At 37.7% G+C, this 18,464-nt stretch overlaps 1 protein-coding gene across 1 annotated transcript in view; it reads right to left on the reverse strand.

The window, feature by feature from the left end:
• Positions 1–18,464, reverse strand: part of SLC4A4 (solute carrier family 4 member 4) — a 450,189-nt gene that overhangs the window by 183,169 nt on the left and 248,556 nt on the right. The window contains exon 7 of the mRNA XM_008693197.2: positions 10,019–10,198. Coding sequence (XP_008691419.2) covers positions 10,019–10,198 — 180 coding nt within the window. The remainder of the gene's footprint in view (positions 1–10,018; positions 10,199–18,464) is intronic.

Genomic DNA, 18,464 nt, shown 5'->3' on the forward strand with positions numbered 1-18,464 from the left:
GGCAGACAAATAGTCTTTCTAAGGCTATTGGTGACTTGGGAGGTCAAGTTTTGAATGGAATCATTTACAAATTAATGTAAGTTTATGGCCAAATTTGGGCATTCGGCACATTATAAAATCTAGAAACATTTTTGTCAATTTGTCTGTCTGTGTTTAAAAGCTGTAAATAAAGCCAGGACTTGTGAGCAGGCCATCTGTGCCAGCACCTGTTTGAGGCAAATCTGATGTCTTCTCTTTGCAATCTGAATTTTTAATTGTTTCCCATAACTGAACTTCTTTGCAAGTTTTTATTGCACTAAGAAAAATGAAAAAAGGGAAATGAATCAGTTGAGATAATTCCAAAATTGCTTTTGTCAAGAAGGAGGGAATTAGAAACATATATTACCACACTGACCAAGTCTCACCTCCTATTCCTGTTGACACCTGAGTGATCTGCTTCAAGGGCCAATATTCCAGCCGACTTAGCGAACTAAAGGAAATGAGAGATGGGGGACAACTACAGCCATTTACCCAGGCCTGAGCAAGGACCGACTGAAATTCCAAGTCAACAGAATGACAGAGGTTAGGAGTGCAAAGGAAACTAACAAGAACGTTCACATACTTCAGCTTCTGAGCAGTGTGAAGCCACCCAACTTTTATCACTGCTACCAGGGCTCGCCCCTCAAGTGAGTACAAGAGGGAGGCAGCTGCTCTGAAACTCAGGTGCTGATAACTAACTTTCCCCAACGGCTTCTCTCTCCTCGACTCCTCCCAAGACGTCAGTGTGTTATTTGTGGGAAGCCAAAGCTGGACACTCCTTTTTGCATATACAGCCTCCACTGACGCTGAGCAGCACCATCAAGGGGACCGTGGAATGGAGCCTGGCACACACCAGCAAAGAACCTGGCTCCAAAGACAGGCATGAAAAATGAAACTGCCCATAGAGACTTGGCACCTGTGTTTTAGCAAAGCTGATTGGAGCCATCTGGCTGCTTACTCTCATGAAAACTGGGAGGCTCACAGCATCCATTACTTATGTTGGCAAATTCCAACATTTTGATTTGTTGGACCCTCTGTGTACTTCTGTGCAGGAAGAGATACAAACTCCATAACCCTTTCATGTTGCGCTTTTTTCTCTTCACAAATTTACTTCAAAGATAAAATTTTGAAAAGTCGTTCCCAAAGCTGGAGCTGAACTTTCTATAATTATACCACGATAATGACATATTATGTACGCCTTTCCCGGATAATGCTTTCATTGTACCTCTTCTACGCTAAAGCTTCAAAATAAACAGCTTAGCTTTGCTATTATCTTACATATTCTCTTCTAAATCATTTTTGCCTGACTCCGGGCATAAACAAGGTAGAAATTGGTTTATATTACTGTGACTCGATGAGAAAAGATCTAAAGATCTATAGCTCTACAGATTTCAGAGTGATGGTTTCCAATATCTACACTGTAGAAAAAGGTGTGGTAAGGAGATTTAATGATTCATGTTACCCTTGAGATCAACTTGTCCAAAACCATCAAACCTAATCTGTTCAAGTGAGGGTGTCCCTAGTTGAATCATGCAAATAAACCAAAAAAAAAAAAAAAAATCTTTCCAGCAAAATGCATTTTTAACAATCCTATTAAGAAAAAAATAAACTTTACTCATGTTAAAGTTTTAGCACTCTTTTAGGATTGCAATGTTGTATATTCAAATAGTCATCCTGAAACTAATATTACACTGTATGTTAACTGGAATTTGAACAAAAAATTTTTAAAAAGTAGTCATTGAGTATGTATTATGCATTCCACAATTATTTAGCCAAAAAGTTTAACCCAAGAGTATAGCTGCATTTCCCCTGTATACACATGAAATATGTTGCCTAGGAATCTCCATTTGGAAAGCCAATGAAGACATCCAACTGCCATGTTTGGAGTGTATTCCTGCCTAGACATAGAATGACTTCCAGACCCCTTCAACATCACATGATTACACAAAGTAAAAGACCTGGACTCAACTGATGTGTGGGAAATAAACTATGGTTGAGGAAGCTCATTATCATTTGTAGTTTAATTAGCATATTGTTATTAAGCACACTAGGTTCCTCCATCTTTTTGTGCTTCAGCAAATTATTTTATATTTCTGAGCTCAGGTTTTTCATATGCAAATGGACATGATATATACATTAGAAACAACATGTATCTAGAAATAACATGGAGGACAATGCCAGGTGTATAATAAGTGCTCAATTAATAGGAGATACTATTGCTGCTACTACAATCACTGATGGAATGACGTTTCCTTTGCTCAGCGTCCTGAAGGGTGTTGGAAAACATCAAAGATAGAAACTGTGGCTTAATTTAATTCAACTTTAAATTCAAAATGTGATTTTCTAGATATCAGGTTCATAAACCTGAACAGATCTCCTTTTTGCCCTTTGTTATTTGTACCAAAACTAGGCTTGAGTAGATGGGGCATGCTTAATCATTCTTGGCAGACATTAATTTTATTCCCTCTTTTTTCTTCTCGGAAGACAAGGTAAGGAGTCCATGGTGCTCGCATCTCCTCTTCACCTTCCCTCCTTTAACATTTTCCTGTCCTTCCCTCTACTCTTTTCTCGTCTTTTGTAAAAATAAGGGCAGGATGTGGTCCCAGATCTACACCTACTCTATCAGCTCTTAGGCAAAGATGAGGCTGGGCAAAACAAGACTTTGCAAAGGCGTTTCGATCAAGGATCTCTGGGAAGACAATTACCCAGGGGTGGCAGCAGCAAATCAGTTAAGGGCCCCTTAAGTACATCGCTTTTCCATATGTGGTAGGGTATGACACAAAGAATCATTCCATTCCTTTACTTCATCAGAGACGCTGGCAGTGGACTGACAACTAGTAAAATTTAAAAATACGTTGATTTCCTGATAACATCCTGCTATACATATATTATTTATTAATAGCTAATAACTGTCATTGCTCAAATTGATCAATCTTTATATCCTAATTGAAAATATTATACAGCCCACAAATGATACCTCATTATGTATTATTTGGCATCTCTAAAATTGATAATGAAAGTAGCACTGTTTTAAAAATAAAACTCCAAGAATGTTTTCATTTATGGAGTAGTAGGAGAAAAAAATTGAGGGGCACGGAAAAATAGCAATACAAAATAATGGTGGTGAATTGAGTCTCTGTCCTTGGTTTTAAATGTGAAAGCCATTAAATCTGCTCGTTTAAGTACTTCTGAATAGCCATTCCTTATAGTGGTATCTCACATTATGCTTCTTAAATACTTTTCACAAAAATATCTCATCTACTCTTGGTCGTATAATTAGAATAAGACATTATTACCTTTATTTACAGATATAAAAAAAATGAGGTTCAAGGATATTATGTAAATTGTTCAAAATCTTACTGCTACTAAGTATTAGTCCAGGACTAGCATGAAGCCTTTAGAAAAGACGGCACCATGTCTCCAAGAAGAATATTATAAAGTAGGCCTTTAATGTCAAAAACGAAATACTCACTTGTGTTATATCTCTTAAGCCTGACTCTTCATTGCCATAAACAGCAGAACAGACTAACAAATACTTGGGTGAAAAAGACTCTTGGGGAAAAAAAAAGTGTTATTGTTTATTTAAAGATCTGAACATCAAATAAATAAATAAAATCTTTAAAAAAAAGATCTGAACATTATAAATCTGGAAGATCAGTCACCTGCCTAGGGAAGAGAAAGGAAATAAGAGTGGTATCTGATAGATAAATTAGAAATACTACTATTATTAAGTTACTATTTTTAAGGAATGAGGCACTTTTCTAGAAACTTCCCATGGATTGGCTCATTTAATCTGAGGCTGTGAAGAGTATGATCATTCACTGGGTTCTGGCCAGGACATTCATCTGTGCTGTGCAAATGAATGCAGAATTAGAGCCCTGAACAAAACAGATGGATGTGTGCTGTTGGATTTGGGAGAGAGCTGACTGTATGCAGAAAGGCACCTGGGAAGAGGACTCTCATTTTAAGGTGATGTGAGCCTGAGAAACAAAACATTGACTGACCCATCTCAGAACTGGAGAAACATGATGGCCTGCTTCAGAGGAACAGAACCTCTGAGGGAAGTTAGAGAAGTACCTGCCTTACCCATTGTTTCCGGGACCAGGTCTGAATTCAAGGATACAGGGAAGGGGGAGCTACAAAGTTGAACAACCCCGCCAGAAACAATTGGGGTAAACCAGAATTCAAAACCCAGACAAAAAGCAAAGCATTTCCAAAGGGACTGAGAAAGCTGCCAAACCTGGCGGTGGTCCCAGCCAGATGGACTGTGTGCCAGTATCCAGGCAGCTCGATCTAACATCCAAACCAAATAGCTTGACTACGCCTAATCTCAAATCAGATCCAACGCAACTAGCTAATCCCACTTACATTTCAATGGGGCTGAGAATTACTATTAACAAAAAAATTGATTTCTTTCCATTGTTTGTTCTGTGTTGCTAACCACAGTCTCTATTACTGTAGGTAACAGCACTAGAGGACACTGTTTTAAAATATCTGAAGGTGTTGTGTGTGACTGTCAGAAGAAGCTAGCAAGGAAGCAGCATCCAGCCTGGTAGGTAACAAGGAAAAATAAGAGATGGCAACAAGTGGTGGGAGCAAGTAGATCACATTTCTCATATCTGACAGGGGGGAAAAAAAAAACGAAGATAAAACCCAGGGGCTCAATCAGGAACAAGCCTTTGATCCCCATCAATAGAGAACAGGCCACAGTGCAACCAGGAAAAAACATGGAGGAAGCACTGTGAGGCCCAAGGGCCAGCCACCCTGGCTCTGCAGCAGCCACCTTGTCCCACTCCTCACCTACTGCTGAAGCAGCTTTTAGTAAGTCTCGGATTCTCAGCGTGGTTTGGGGTTTCCCTGACAGCCATTTAGCAAAGAGTAAAATGAATGAGGAAGAAAGACTCTTCAAAAGGGGCCATGATGGGGCAGGGCTTCCTCCTCTCTCTTATCCCATTTGGTATTAGCTACCACTATCAGAGGGCAGAGGAGATAACTCAGTACTATATCCATGAGTCTCTTCCCACATAATAAGCTGCAGAGCAAATACCATTCCAGAAACCACTCTTACTCAATATGAGACTTTTTGCCCTTAATTGTGCTCTGTGGAGTGATTTGTTTGATTACTATGTGCCGGTCACCATTTTAAACATTTTACATATATTATCTCATTTAATTTTCATTATCTCTGTTTTATAGCCATGGAACTAAGTGCTAAATCACCTTTCTAGCTTTTTATTGAAAGAAAAAAAAACTAAAGAAAAACGGGGTCATGAAATCGGATTAGGAAAAAAATGAAATTCATAGTCTAGGTCTAACTGGATAACCAAAGTCACTTGAGTAAAGGGCATGGATATTTGCAGACAGTGGAGGGTAAGGGACAGATTTCCATGATAGTCTAGGGGTAAAAAAACGAAGAAGCCAGAGGGGGAAAAGCAGGGACAAATTGATAATGGCACTGCCCAAATTTCCACAAAGGTGGTACAAGGTGAGTACTCAAACCAAGGTTCCTAGTTGTTCTTCCTCCTTGAATTGGGTCTCATTCACCCCTTATAAACTTAGACACTACATATCAAAAGTATCCATTTAAATGGTAAGTGATTACTTTTGCTTTCTTAATAAAGAGCAAATGAAATACATCTTCTTTGATTTTTAAATACTACCAAGGAATGTTCCTAGGCTTGTTAGTTATTCTTTCATAGTAAACTACAATAATAGAGATTATTTAAGTATCTCAAACCAATATATTAAGTAGAACTATATGAAATTGCTGACAGTAAACTTTATTTTACCTACAAAATGGCAATTTCATATGGCTCAAGCTAAAATAATAGTAAGAAAAAGAGTGGGTGAAGGAAAATCTAACACCAGAGGAAATGAAAACCTAACCCTAACTCCATAGAAATGCCTCAATTAATATATTGGGAAATTATAGCACTTGCCTAAAATTTAGTACCTGGCAGACATGTCCATCAGAACCCACAGATGTCTCAGACAAGTAGTAATTTCACAATAATTAACATCTTGGAAGCTAGCCTGATTCTTTCTTGATTTATTACGAATAAAAATGGCTTTCAGTTCTTTTTAAAAACACTAAATTATCTTGAACCCAAAGCTATATCGGGACCCTAAAAAATGAGTGTTAATCTTTAGCTATGGAGAGACAATGGTGAGCTGTTAATGGGTATGCTGCTAAATGTTTGAGAAAACCAGCTCTCCAGGGAAAAAGCGTGTGTGTGTGTGTGTGTGTGTGTGTGTGTGTATGTCTGTGTGTGTGTATGTCTGTGTGTGTCTGTGTAGTAAATTTTACTGATATAAAGGACAGGCAGCACACATACAAGTAATAATAAAATATGTAATACTCTATTGTAAATTGCATATAGCCAGTTGATTCTCATGAATGCTTTTGTTAATTTTTACCAAACTCTTTTAGCAATAGCCAACTTATGGTTGCAACTGGCAACCAAACATAGTTGCAACATCCTTGTTGAACATCCATTATCATATATGCTAACAAGTAGGACAAAAGTGAAACAATGAAGACATGTCAGACCTCACTCATTCCTCAATCATGAGGGTGACTCCTTTGCTAAAACTGGGTAATAGTTTTTGAATACCAGCCAAGTATTTACAGGATTCTTTGTGCTCTTCACATTTTAAAAGCTGTTATGGATTGAATGTTTGTATCCTCCCAATATTCATATGTTGAAATCCTAACTCTCCCAGCCAATGTGATAGGAGGAGGTGGGGGCTTCGGGAGGAAATTAGGTCATGAGGATAGAGCCTTCATGAATGGGATTAATGCCCTTATGAAAAGAAAGAGGAGGAAGATGATGGATTTCCATCTGCCATGTGAAGATACAATGAAAAGACAACCATCTACAAGCCAGGAAGAGGGCCTTCACCAAGAACCAAATCTGTGGCACCTTGATCTTGGACCTCCCAGTCTCCAGAACTGTGAGAAATAAATGCTTGTTGTTTAACCCCCCCAGTCTGTGGTAATTTATTAAGAGCTCAAACTGACTAGGCAATGGCCATAGACACTATGCACTTAAATTGAATCTGCACTATTAGCCTTTTCTCCATCACTTTCTAAAGCCTACAGACAAGTGACAAAACAATAAATCAAGCTCTGATTTGAATTTGCTGATTTCTATGTTGTAAATGCTACCACCACGGCTTATGTCAAGTTACCAAAATGAAGTCACTGAACAGAGTTGGGAAAAGGTGACTGCACACCATTTTGTAGTATTTCCACCATACATACACAACAGATGCTAACAACATGAAGAGTGTAAACTCCAGAACAATGCAATAAAATAAGTAGGAAATGATGAATTTTGAGTAATTACCTCTGTTTTTAATATCATTATTTAATGGTATGTGCACATAATTTAATTTTTAATGGAAGCTGTTTGAAACTGGCTTGCAAAGTTCCTGACTGGCTCTTATGAGTAGATAGAAGTAGTTCCAGCATACCACTGGGAAATGAAAAAAATCCCAATTCCCAAGTTTCTCCATAAATTTCAGCTATTAATTGCACTGTAGCTATCATAACTAAAGAAAACAATGTCGATTTTCTCGCCTATAACATAAGACTAAAGTAACTCAAGTTTATCTAGATTTTACATGGGGATACCATGTTAGATACTAGCTCCAACAATAACAGATATAAGATTCCCATTTATTAAAATAGTAGCCACAACCATATGATTCTTTGTTTTAGAAATTTATTCTAACAACATTTCATAGTTGTTAAAGATATCAGGTAATTAAACCCTAACATATAAAGGTAACTGTATAAACTTGCAAATAAGAAAAAGTGCTTTTAGAAAACCAAAAATTTGCCATCTAATAATTTATAATAATGTACCTTAGAGGCCCATTAAAGTCATTACCATGGAATCTCTCAAAGTCAAATCTTGCCTCTGGATATTTAAAAGGAGTTAGGTAACACAAAGGCCAATAATAACATGTTTAAAAAGGCCTAATCATATTCCACACTTGAGGGTGTAAGCTGATCAGCTGAAGAGCTAGACAGGAAGAAGTGACTGAGCTCCCTATTTGCTTTCTACCCAGCATATATAACATTTCACAAGTGAAAGGTGAATGACAAGGGCAATTTCAACTTTGCTCTCAAGTACAAAGATCTACTGATAGAATAAAAGATTGAATGATGGATGATATCAACATATCAGTTGTATTCCACATCCAAATGCTTTCTCCTAAAACACAAAATACTGTCTCCAAGATCTATCTGTTCTTAATTTCTACTCTGCCTGCACTTCATGAAAAGGAAGCTCAGACTAGACTGGTGGAAGGCACCCTCATCCTGCCATATCCATTCCACTTCTCTTTGCAAATACAGCAATACTTGAAAACAATGCACTTTCTCGCTTCTTTAACAATAAGTACTAACTTCATGATAAAAAAAAATTAATCTCCAAATCATGGAATTGCATTTAAATGAAGAAGAGGATAAGAAATAAAACATAAAAGACAAGACTTTTACTTTAGCTGCCATAATTTTAAAAACAGGGCTGCTTTTAAAATGAAGTATTTGTGACATCAGTTGTAACCCACTGTTCATCCCATAACATTTCCAGCCATTAAGCTCTTCAAAATTACAATTGAAAAAAGAAGCAAAAAAAATATACAAAAAATAACACATTTCCAGTCAGCAGCAATATGGCAGGTAATGTAGTAGGAATATTCTAAATTAGATTCTTCTTTTTGTGAATGTTTTTTATAAAGAGCACTTGTTTTACTTATTTATTTATAACTTGCTTTGCTCTTTAAAAAATTTATGGTAGCAGTTAAATCAATGTATAAGTCATTCAATAAAACTGAACTTTTCATTTGACTCTACTTAATGACTAGACACTCATTAGGAAACTACAATAATGGAATGGTTCAAAAATACACCAGAGAAAGTTTGCTAACAGTAAGTTCTCTTCCAGCCAACCATTAGCTTTAATATTAAGTCAGAAAACTCAATTTCCAGAAATGGAGTGGCTAAGTTAGAATTCAGTTTATACAATTCATTTAGTCCACCTTCCCCATGGCAAAATATTTTACGCTATTCTGAAAGTACAGATGAAGGCAATGAATTAGACACTCCCTTATCTATTCATTTCTCTTAGTACTAAAAAAGACCAAGGTGGGATGAGAGAGACCGGGTTCTACCAGCCAAATGTTTAGCTACACTTTCCGTCATGCTTTCATTTTCCATACTTTCTGGAAATTAGCTTCTCCCTTCTCAGATTATACACAACCATGAAATGTATTTGAAACAAAAACAATAATACAAAAGATAGCTACTTTACAGAAAACTCTGCTAAATGCAACAGAATATAAATCACACACAGTACCTTTCCTATTACTGTATAAAAGGGTAGTATTCCACCTGAATAATTATTCCCACATCTACCCATCATTATCATATAACAAAAGAGCAGACGATTCTTTTTCTTTTCTTTTTGTAGGCTTAGACTTTATTAAGTGATAAATGGACTATTCAGCCTTACTTGGATAAATAATGATCATAAAGTAGACACCATCTCACATACTTAGCAAACACTTTATGATACTAGAATTCAGAGCATTTATCATATCTCAGTCTACCCTCCTAGTTCTGACACACGCCAAGTCAAAGGCATGTTACTTGATATACTCAAAAATCTACAAGTTTGAAGACTCATCCGAAATATTCAGTTGTTTCATCATAGTGATATTACCAAAACCATCTCAGTCACTCAGACTAGACGTATATGGGAGCAAGCAAGGCATCTTGGCATCTTCGGCCTCAGTAACTGCTGAAATCTCTCCAACAGGACTACAAACCTGCCCAACTGGATAAAAGTGTCATTAGGAAATGGCTGTGGCATATGAACTTGAGGAAAGAGGAACTATGAAGAGGGGTAAAAACAACCGATGACACAAGGTGGAGTAAAGGTGAGTGAGAAAGGTAAGAGAGCATGCCAGCTGTTTGGCCCTGCATTACCATTATCAGGGTTGGTAAACATCCTACTTGCACTGGAGACTGTCTTCCCAATGTCAGCCAGGGATCGAAGGTTAGACTTCTTGGTTTGATGCCGGTGCCTCCGGAGCAAAGTGTAGGTCACCTTATCCTTAAGGTCAGGTTTCAATAGGCCTGTCTCAATCTGATGGTCTACAATCATCTCTGATACAAAAACAAACAAAAACAAAAACAAAAAGCAAAACTCAGTCACAAGATCACAAAGTTAATTTTTTACCCCAACTTTATGGACACCATCCTCAAACTGACTATCAATATGGTATTTCCCAAATTTCCAACTTCCCACTTTCTATGAAGAGTAAAGATAGAGGACAGAGATTCTGGTGTTAATGAGAAAGTTATAAATATTCCACTATGAATTACATGTTTGGAGAGGAAGAATCATCTTGTCCTTTTTTTTAAATCCCAGTTAATAGTGAATTCACATTAATCACATTCTTCTATGAGTAACACAATAAGTAATTTACATTTTTTCAATTAAGCAAAAAGATTAAAAAATTTCATGTACTCTATCATAGCAAGTGTGCCAGAAATATAAATGATATAAAAAAACTTGAAGAGAATATGCAAAATTTAATGTAGTGACAATACTGATTTCTAGATCTACTTTACCAAATTCTTCTGCAATGACATATTTTCCTTAAAATAGGACAAAGGAAAGGAAAACAATACTGTTCCTCATATCAGGTTATTTGAACATCAATTAATCCAATGAAAGAGACTAAACTACAAATCTATGCCTTCATCTTTTCTAAAAAGGGAGGCTATTCTTCTTGTTTGGATCCAACAAAAGCCTTTTCAATATATTCCATTAATCATTGTAAAATATAAACTGACCAGAATTTAATATAAAATTTTAGTCTTACTACAAAAAAGTTACAATTTCTATTAGCTCTTGTTTTTAGAATGGCTTTAATTGGAAAAGATAACTGTGTTTCATAGAAACTGCTCCATGGGTGGCTCTGCTAAAAGAAGAAATCCTCTTTCTCGCAAGTCAGCATGTCAACAATATGGCATAAACATAGCCTGGTGCATCCTTCTCTAATGTCACATGACAGGTCGACATTTCCTCTGTCCAGAATAGGGTTCTGGCCAAATCATCACAGAACCTATACAAGATATGCAGTGACAGGACATGACCTCATTCATTGTATGCAGGTGGAGAGTTCGTCTCTGGCATAGAACCAGAACAATGAGTGGCTCCCATGCCTACCTTTTCAGGTATATGAGTACATCTAGCACACCTTGGGCAAAGTTCCTAATATACAAAAGTGGAGATTAGAGGGGCACCCGGGTAGCTCAGTCAGTTAAGTGTCTGACTCTTGATTTCAGCTCAGGTCACGATCTCAGGGTCCTGAGCCTGAGCCCTGTGTCAGGCTCCATGCTCAGCATGGTGTCTGCTTGAGATTCTTACCCTCTTCTACTGCCCCTCCCCTCCGTTCATGCTCACACTCTCTCTCAAATAAATAAATCTTTTTTTTAAAAAAGTGGAGATGGGTAGAAAAGCTCTTCTCTTGTAAAAGTCTGATGAAAAATGTGATGGGAACCGGTAGGATAATAACAACTCCTAAGAGAAGTTACAGATGTTCCGGGGGCTCTGCTGGGCCATAACTGTACTCCCGGAAGACCATCTTAATAGGAAGCACTCGAAGAACTGGCCTGACAGCCTATAGCTAGATGCTGACAACGTACATAGTATACAAGCAGCTACTTGGAAGCCAAGCAGAGGCTGAATCCAGGATTTTCTGTCACATGTCTTACACAGAGGCCATAAATGTCACATAACACTGGGCCACTTGGTGGGGAGCTTGGGCAAGGCAGGGAGAGTTCAGGAATGTTTTGGTTTGCGAGTGGCTTTTAGCTCTGAGTGTTTTTAACTGCACAAACCCTTCTTAGTGAAACACTCAGAACTGATCCTATAATTACAGTTAACCCTCTGTTCCACAGTAAAATAATTAGGTGCTACTCTTCTCCTTTTCCTTGAAGTCTTGTTCAGTGTGGAAGGTCCATTTTACAGAAGAACCATAAAAATTAACAAACAGCCCGACATATCTGCAGCACATGTTATCAAGCTCCTACTCTAATTCCAGGGTTGCGGATTAAAGTGTTCCCTTATCTACCCTTCCTGGCAGGGCCTCCCTCTATGCTTGCCTTCCCTTGTAATCTCAAACCAATGCGTACATAGGCACAGCCGGCCCTCTGTTACTAATGCCTGGAAATCACTGGTTAGAACAGGTTAAGACATCTGTGTGGCTTATGCCCTTCATTAAGTTTCCATAAAATGGCCCACATTACAGCGATCTTTTAAAGCACAAACTACAAAACCTTTCAAGGAAAGTGGGGGCAGTAACATTTCACAGCTACACTGAAATTAAGCCTTCAGTGTTCAAAATCCCACAAACACTACCAATTGGGAGAGAATGTGCCAAATGTAGGAGAGAGCAGAGCCGAAAGAAACCTCAGGAAACACCAAGTTTGCAGGCTCTTGTACTGATGGGAAGAGAGAGGGCAAAAGACAAAAGAGGTGACTTGCCCTCAGCTAGAGGCACAACTCCCCCTGGTTTTTGACTCACAGTTGACATCTTTTTCCATATCACACAGTGTTTTTCTTTATTAAAAAAAGTAAGCTCTACTATTTCAAAAAATAGAAACAGAAGGAAAGCTACCAAACTCATTCTATGAGGCCAATATTACCTTGATCCCCAAACCAGGCAAAGACCCCCTCAGAAAGGAGAATTACAGACCGATTTCCCTAATGAATATGGACGCCAAAATCCTCAACAAGATACTTGCTAATAGAATCCAACAGTACATTAAAAGGATTATCCATCACGATCAAGTGGGATTCATACCTGGGATGCAAGCGTGGTTCAATATTCGCAAATCAATCAGCGTGATGCATCATATCAACAAGAAAAGACTCAAGAACCATATGATCCTCTCAATCGATGCCGAAAAAGCATTTGACAAAATACAGCATCCTTTCCTGATTAAAACCCTTCAGAGTGTAGGAATAGAAGGTACATTTCTCAATCTCATAAAAGCCATCTATGAAAAGCCTACTGCAAATATTATTCTCAATGGGGAAAAGCTGGAAGCCTTTCCCTTAAGATCAGGAACTCGACAAGGATGCCCACTCTCGCCACTATTATTCAACATAGTACTAGAAGTCCTTGCAACAGCAATCAGACGACAAAAAGGGATCAAAGGTATTCAAATTGGCAAAGAAGAAGTCAAAATGTCTCTCTTCGCAGATGACATGATACTCTATATGGAAAACCCAAAAGAAGCCACTCCCAAACTATTAGAAGTTATAGAGCAATTCAGTAACGTGGCGGGATACAAAATCAATGCTCAGAAATCACTTGCATTTCTATACACGAATAACGAGACCGAAGAAAGAGAAATTAGGGAATCCATCCCATTTACAATAGCACCAAAAACCATACGTTACCTTGGAATTAACTTAACCAGAGACGTAAAGGAGCTATATTCTAGAAACTATAAATCACTCTTGAAAGACATTGAGGAAGACATAAAAAGATGGAAAGATATTCCATGCTCATGGATGGGAAGAATTAACATAGTTAAAATGTCCATGCTACCCAGAGCAATCTACACTTTCAATGCTATCCCGATCAAAATACCGAGGACATTTTTCAAAGAACTGGAACAAATAGTCCTTAAATTTGTATGGAAACAGAAAAGGCCCCGAATCTCCAAGGAACTGTTGAAAAGGAAAAACAAAGCTGGGGGCATCACAATGCCGGATTTCGAGCTGTACTACAAAGCTGTGATCACAAAGACAGCATGGTACTGGCACAAAAACAGACACATAGACCAATGGAACAGAATAGAGAGCCCAGAAATGGACCCTCGGCTCTTTGGGCAACTAATATTTGATAAAGCAGGAAAAAACATCCGGTGGGAAAAAGACAGTCTCTTCAATAAATGGTGCTGGGAAAATTGGACAGCTACATGCAAAAGAATGAAACTTGACCACTCTCTCACACCATACACAAAAATAAACTCCAAATGGATGAAAGACCTCGATGTGAGACAGGAATCCATCAAAATTCTAGAGGAGAACATAGGCAGCAACCTCTACGACATCGGCCAAAGCAACCTTTTTCATGACACATCCCCAAAGGCAAGAGAAACAAAAGATAAAATGAATTTATGGGACTTCATCAAGATTAAAAGTTTCTGCACAGCCAAGGAAACAGTCAGAAAAACTAAGAGGCAGCCCACGGAATGGGAGAATATATTTGCAAATGACACTACAGATAAAGGACTGGTATCCAAGATCTACAAAGAACTTCTCAAACTCAATACACGAGAAACAAATAAACAAATCAAAAAATGGGCAGAAGATATGAACAGACACTTTTCCAATGAAGACATACAAATGGCTAACAGACACATGAAAAAATGTTCAAAATCATTAGCCATCAAGGAAATTCAAATCAAAACCACACTGAGATACCACCTTACGCCAGTTAGAATGGCAAAAATAGACAAGGCAAGAAACAACAATTGTTGGAGAGGATGTGGAGAAAGGGGATCCCTCCTACACTGTTGGTGGGAATGCAAGTTGGTACAGCCACTCTGGAAAACAGTGTGGAGGTCCCTTAAAAAGTTAAAAATTGAGCTACCCTATGATCCAGCCATTGCACTACTGGGTATTTACCCCAAAGATACAGACGTAGTGAAGAGAAGGGCCATATGCACCCCAATGTTCATAGCAGCAATGTCCACAATAGCTAAATCGTGGAAGGAGCCGAGATGCCCTTCAACAGATGACTGGATTAAGAAGTTGTGGTCCATATATACAATGGAATATTACTCAGCTATCAGAAAGAACGAGTTCTCAACATTTGCTACAACATGGACAGCACTGGAGGAGATAATGCTAAGTGAAATAAGTCAAGCAGAGAAAGACAACTATCATATGTTTTCTCTCATCTATGGAACATAAGAACTAGGATGATCGGTAGGGGAAGAAAGGGATAAAGAAAGGGGGGTAATCAGAAGGGGGAATGAAACATGAGAGACTATGGACTATGAGAAACAAACTGAGGACCTCAGAGGGGAGGGGGGTGGGGGAATGGGATAGACCGGTGATGGGTAGTAAGGAGGGCACGTATTGCATGGTGCACTGGGTGTTATACACAACTAATGAATCATCGAGCCTTACATCGGAAACCGGGGATGCACTGTATGGTGACTACCATAATATAATAAAAAATCATTAAAAAAAAAAAAGGGGCACATGTGCCCCAATGTTTATAGCAACATTATCAATAATAGGCAAATTATGAAAAAAGCCCAAATGTCCTTTGATGAATGGATGAAGAAGTTATGGGGGATATATATATAATGGAATATTACTCAGCCTTCAATAAGAATGAAATTTTGCCCTTTGCATTGATGTGGATGGAGCGAGACTATATAACACTAAGCAAAATAAGTCAAAGAAAGACAAATACCATATAAAATTTATTTTTAAAGGTTCTGTTAAAAGGGTTGGACTATAGGTACATTCTTGGGTTTAACAAACCAGGGGAAAGCATAGTCTGATTATTTTATGTTTTTAATAAAAGGGCAAATAAAAGGGTCAAAAAAAAACAACAAAAAAAGTAAGCTCTAGACCAAAAAAAAAAAAAAAAAAAAAAAAAAAAGATATAGCCAGAAGTGCTGTAAACCCACAGAATGGTGTTCATGCAACAAAAAAATGGCCAAAAGTGACAAACATTTGTAAAAGAAATACAACGCCAAAGAAAGATTAAACTTCGGGACTAACAAAGGCAGTTTAAGCAAATTTATATAAATATCACCAATTATGAGATTTTGTAAATCTATCAAAGTAGCAAAATGTAAACGAGCAGTGATGTGAAGGGGGGTGCCACAGGGAGCCCCATATCCTGACAATGATGGTAATAACTAGCACAACCTTTCTTGAAGGCCATTCGGCAAGTAACATAAACAAAACCCTTTAATATGTTCAAACTCTTTGGATATTTCACCATTAGAAATCTGTACTAAAAAAGCAAACAATTTCACAAAAGTGTAACAAAAATGTTCACTTCTATTCCTTACAATAAAAACTTGAAGGCAACTTAAATGCCCAACGATACATTACTAAATATTTTGCAACCATCAAAATGATGTTTACATTTGTATTTAATCTCATGGAAAGAAATTCATGTTAAGTTTTTAAGTTAAAAGGGCAGATTAGGGCGCCTGGGTGGCTCAGTCGTTAAGCGTCTGCCTTTGGCTCAGGGCGTGATCCTGGCGTTATGGGATCGAGCCCCGCATCAGGCTCCTCCACTGGGAGCCTGCTTCTTCTGCTCCCACTCCCCCTGCTTGTGTTCCCTCTCTCTCTGTCAAATAAATAAATAAAATCTTTAAAAAAAGAAAAAGGGCAGATTAAAGTGTTATAGTATGATCTCATTTGTAAAATAAATTTCATATTTGTAAACAGGGATGTACAGAAAAACTACTGGGAGTGTAGCTGTGAATGGTGGTATTTTGATTTTTGTGTGTTTTATTTTTCTGGATTATTTGAAAAAGAACATTTATTAGTTTTGTGATACAAAATAAATATGTTGCCATTTGAAAATATAAAAGGTGTTAAAAGCAAGAAACAACACAACTAACACATCTGCCAACATGCACAGCTCAGGAATGTCTTTAGATATAAAAATGAGAACTCCAAAAATAGAGCTACGACATTTTCCTAATCCATTTCCCATCATAATAAAATACCTGAAATGGCTTATCATTTCTTAACTAAGGAGGACAGGAAAATTCTCATGTACTTGCCTTCCTGCATGAATGATACTCTTTAATTGTAGGATTATAATGATGATAGTAATAATCACACTATTAAAATAGCCCATGAAAATGTTGTTTTATCCTTTAATTACTTCAAAGACAACATTTTTTATTAGCATTCAAAAGGGGTTCTTCATGAAGAAAACAAGGAGTTGTCCTGAGGAGAATCAGAATTAGGCTGAATGCTGTATGTAAGTGTGAGCAGTGACACCTGCTTAAGCAGTCACGTGGTGACGGCTCTGCACCTGCAGAGGGAGGCTGCCTTTCAGGCCACTGAGAGGGAGTAGCAGGTGGACTGCAAAGAAAGATAAAAACCACGCTATTGTATGTTTGTATAATCACACCCACTATTATTTCTTTTTCTTCTCTTTTGTGGAGATAAAAAGGGGCGGAGGGGGAGATGTGCCTTAGAGATTTAGCTGTACATAATTTTCAAGTCCGAATTATCGGCAGGATGCAGAACAAAACCACCACTTTACCTTCTGCTAGAAAAGGACTTTTTTAATAACCAAATAAATAATACAATAATTCTTCAAGTTACCATGCCATCTTCTGTCATATAAAATGAAATTAGGGCTTTTTTTCCTTCATGTGTTTTAACCCTCTATGAGACTTTGATTCTTTGAGGATTATTAAATATTTTTTTCAGACAGTTACACTCTTTCAAACATGTTCCCTCCACTCCTGCAAATCTGATCCCCTTCCTTCCTTCCTCCTTCCCTCCTTCCCTTCCTTCTTTCCTTCCTTCCTCCCACTTCTAATGTGTGTTATTTGCCTCTGAATTATTTTTCTGTATTATCAGCTCCAGAATGAGAGTGATGGTACTTCAAAGGGACCTGGTGGTGTCTAATTGTAAAATATAATGACAATTTTTAAAAATAAAGAGATGGTGGTTAGAGAAAAAGTCCACAACTGATAATAAAAAGTAATGGAAAATTAAGGTGAGAACTTAACATGCCTAATGAATCTTTCTTAAATCTAGTGAATACCAGAACCTCTGTCTTTGGCCATTGGCTAACAAGCTCCAATATAATGTGGGATTTTGTCTTTTAGTGCATGGAAAAGATCAGTCAATTGCTGATGAGCAGAAGCCCCTTAAGATGGCCCTTTCTGGTACTAAAGACCCCAAAGACAGTTTTACAGAAAAGCCCAAGTCCTACTTTCTTAATACTGGAACCTTTCTAGTGACCCTTAAACAACAACACATATCCTCCCCTGAGATGGCCTATATCTTGCCTAGTCACAAGTTTAATTTCCATTTTACCCAGCATTCATGAATTCTGACTTATTTTTTCAACTTGTCTAATTTCAGACATCTTTGCTCTAGATTAGTTCTTAAAGTCTAAACACACACAAATTGCAATTCTCACTCAAAAACTGGACGGATTTTTGCTAACCATGATATTTTTTTGAGTAACAATCTCCCTTGCAGTAAAATAAATCACCCAGAAAACCATCCCTTCTGCTGGCTTCTGTCTTTGTAGATGGGCTCATCTTCTCTGGGCACAAGAATATATCCAAATATCCATTTTCAGCCTCACTTGCCTTGTCAAATATGAAAAATTCTACATAG

This window comes from Ursus maritimus, unplaced genomic scaffold (genome assembly GCF_017311325.1).
Source record: "Ursus maritimus isolate PB19 unplaced genomic scaffold, ASM1731132v1 scaffold_8, whole genome shotgun sequence".
NCBI lineage: Eukaryota > Metazoa > Chordata > Mammalia > Carnivora > Ursidae > Ursus > Ursus maritimus.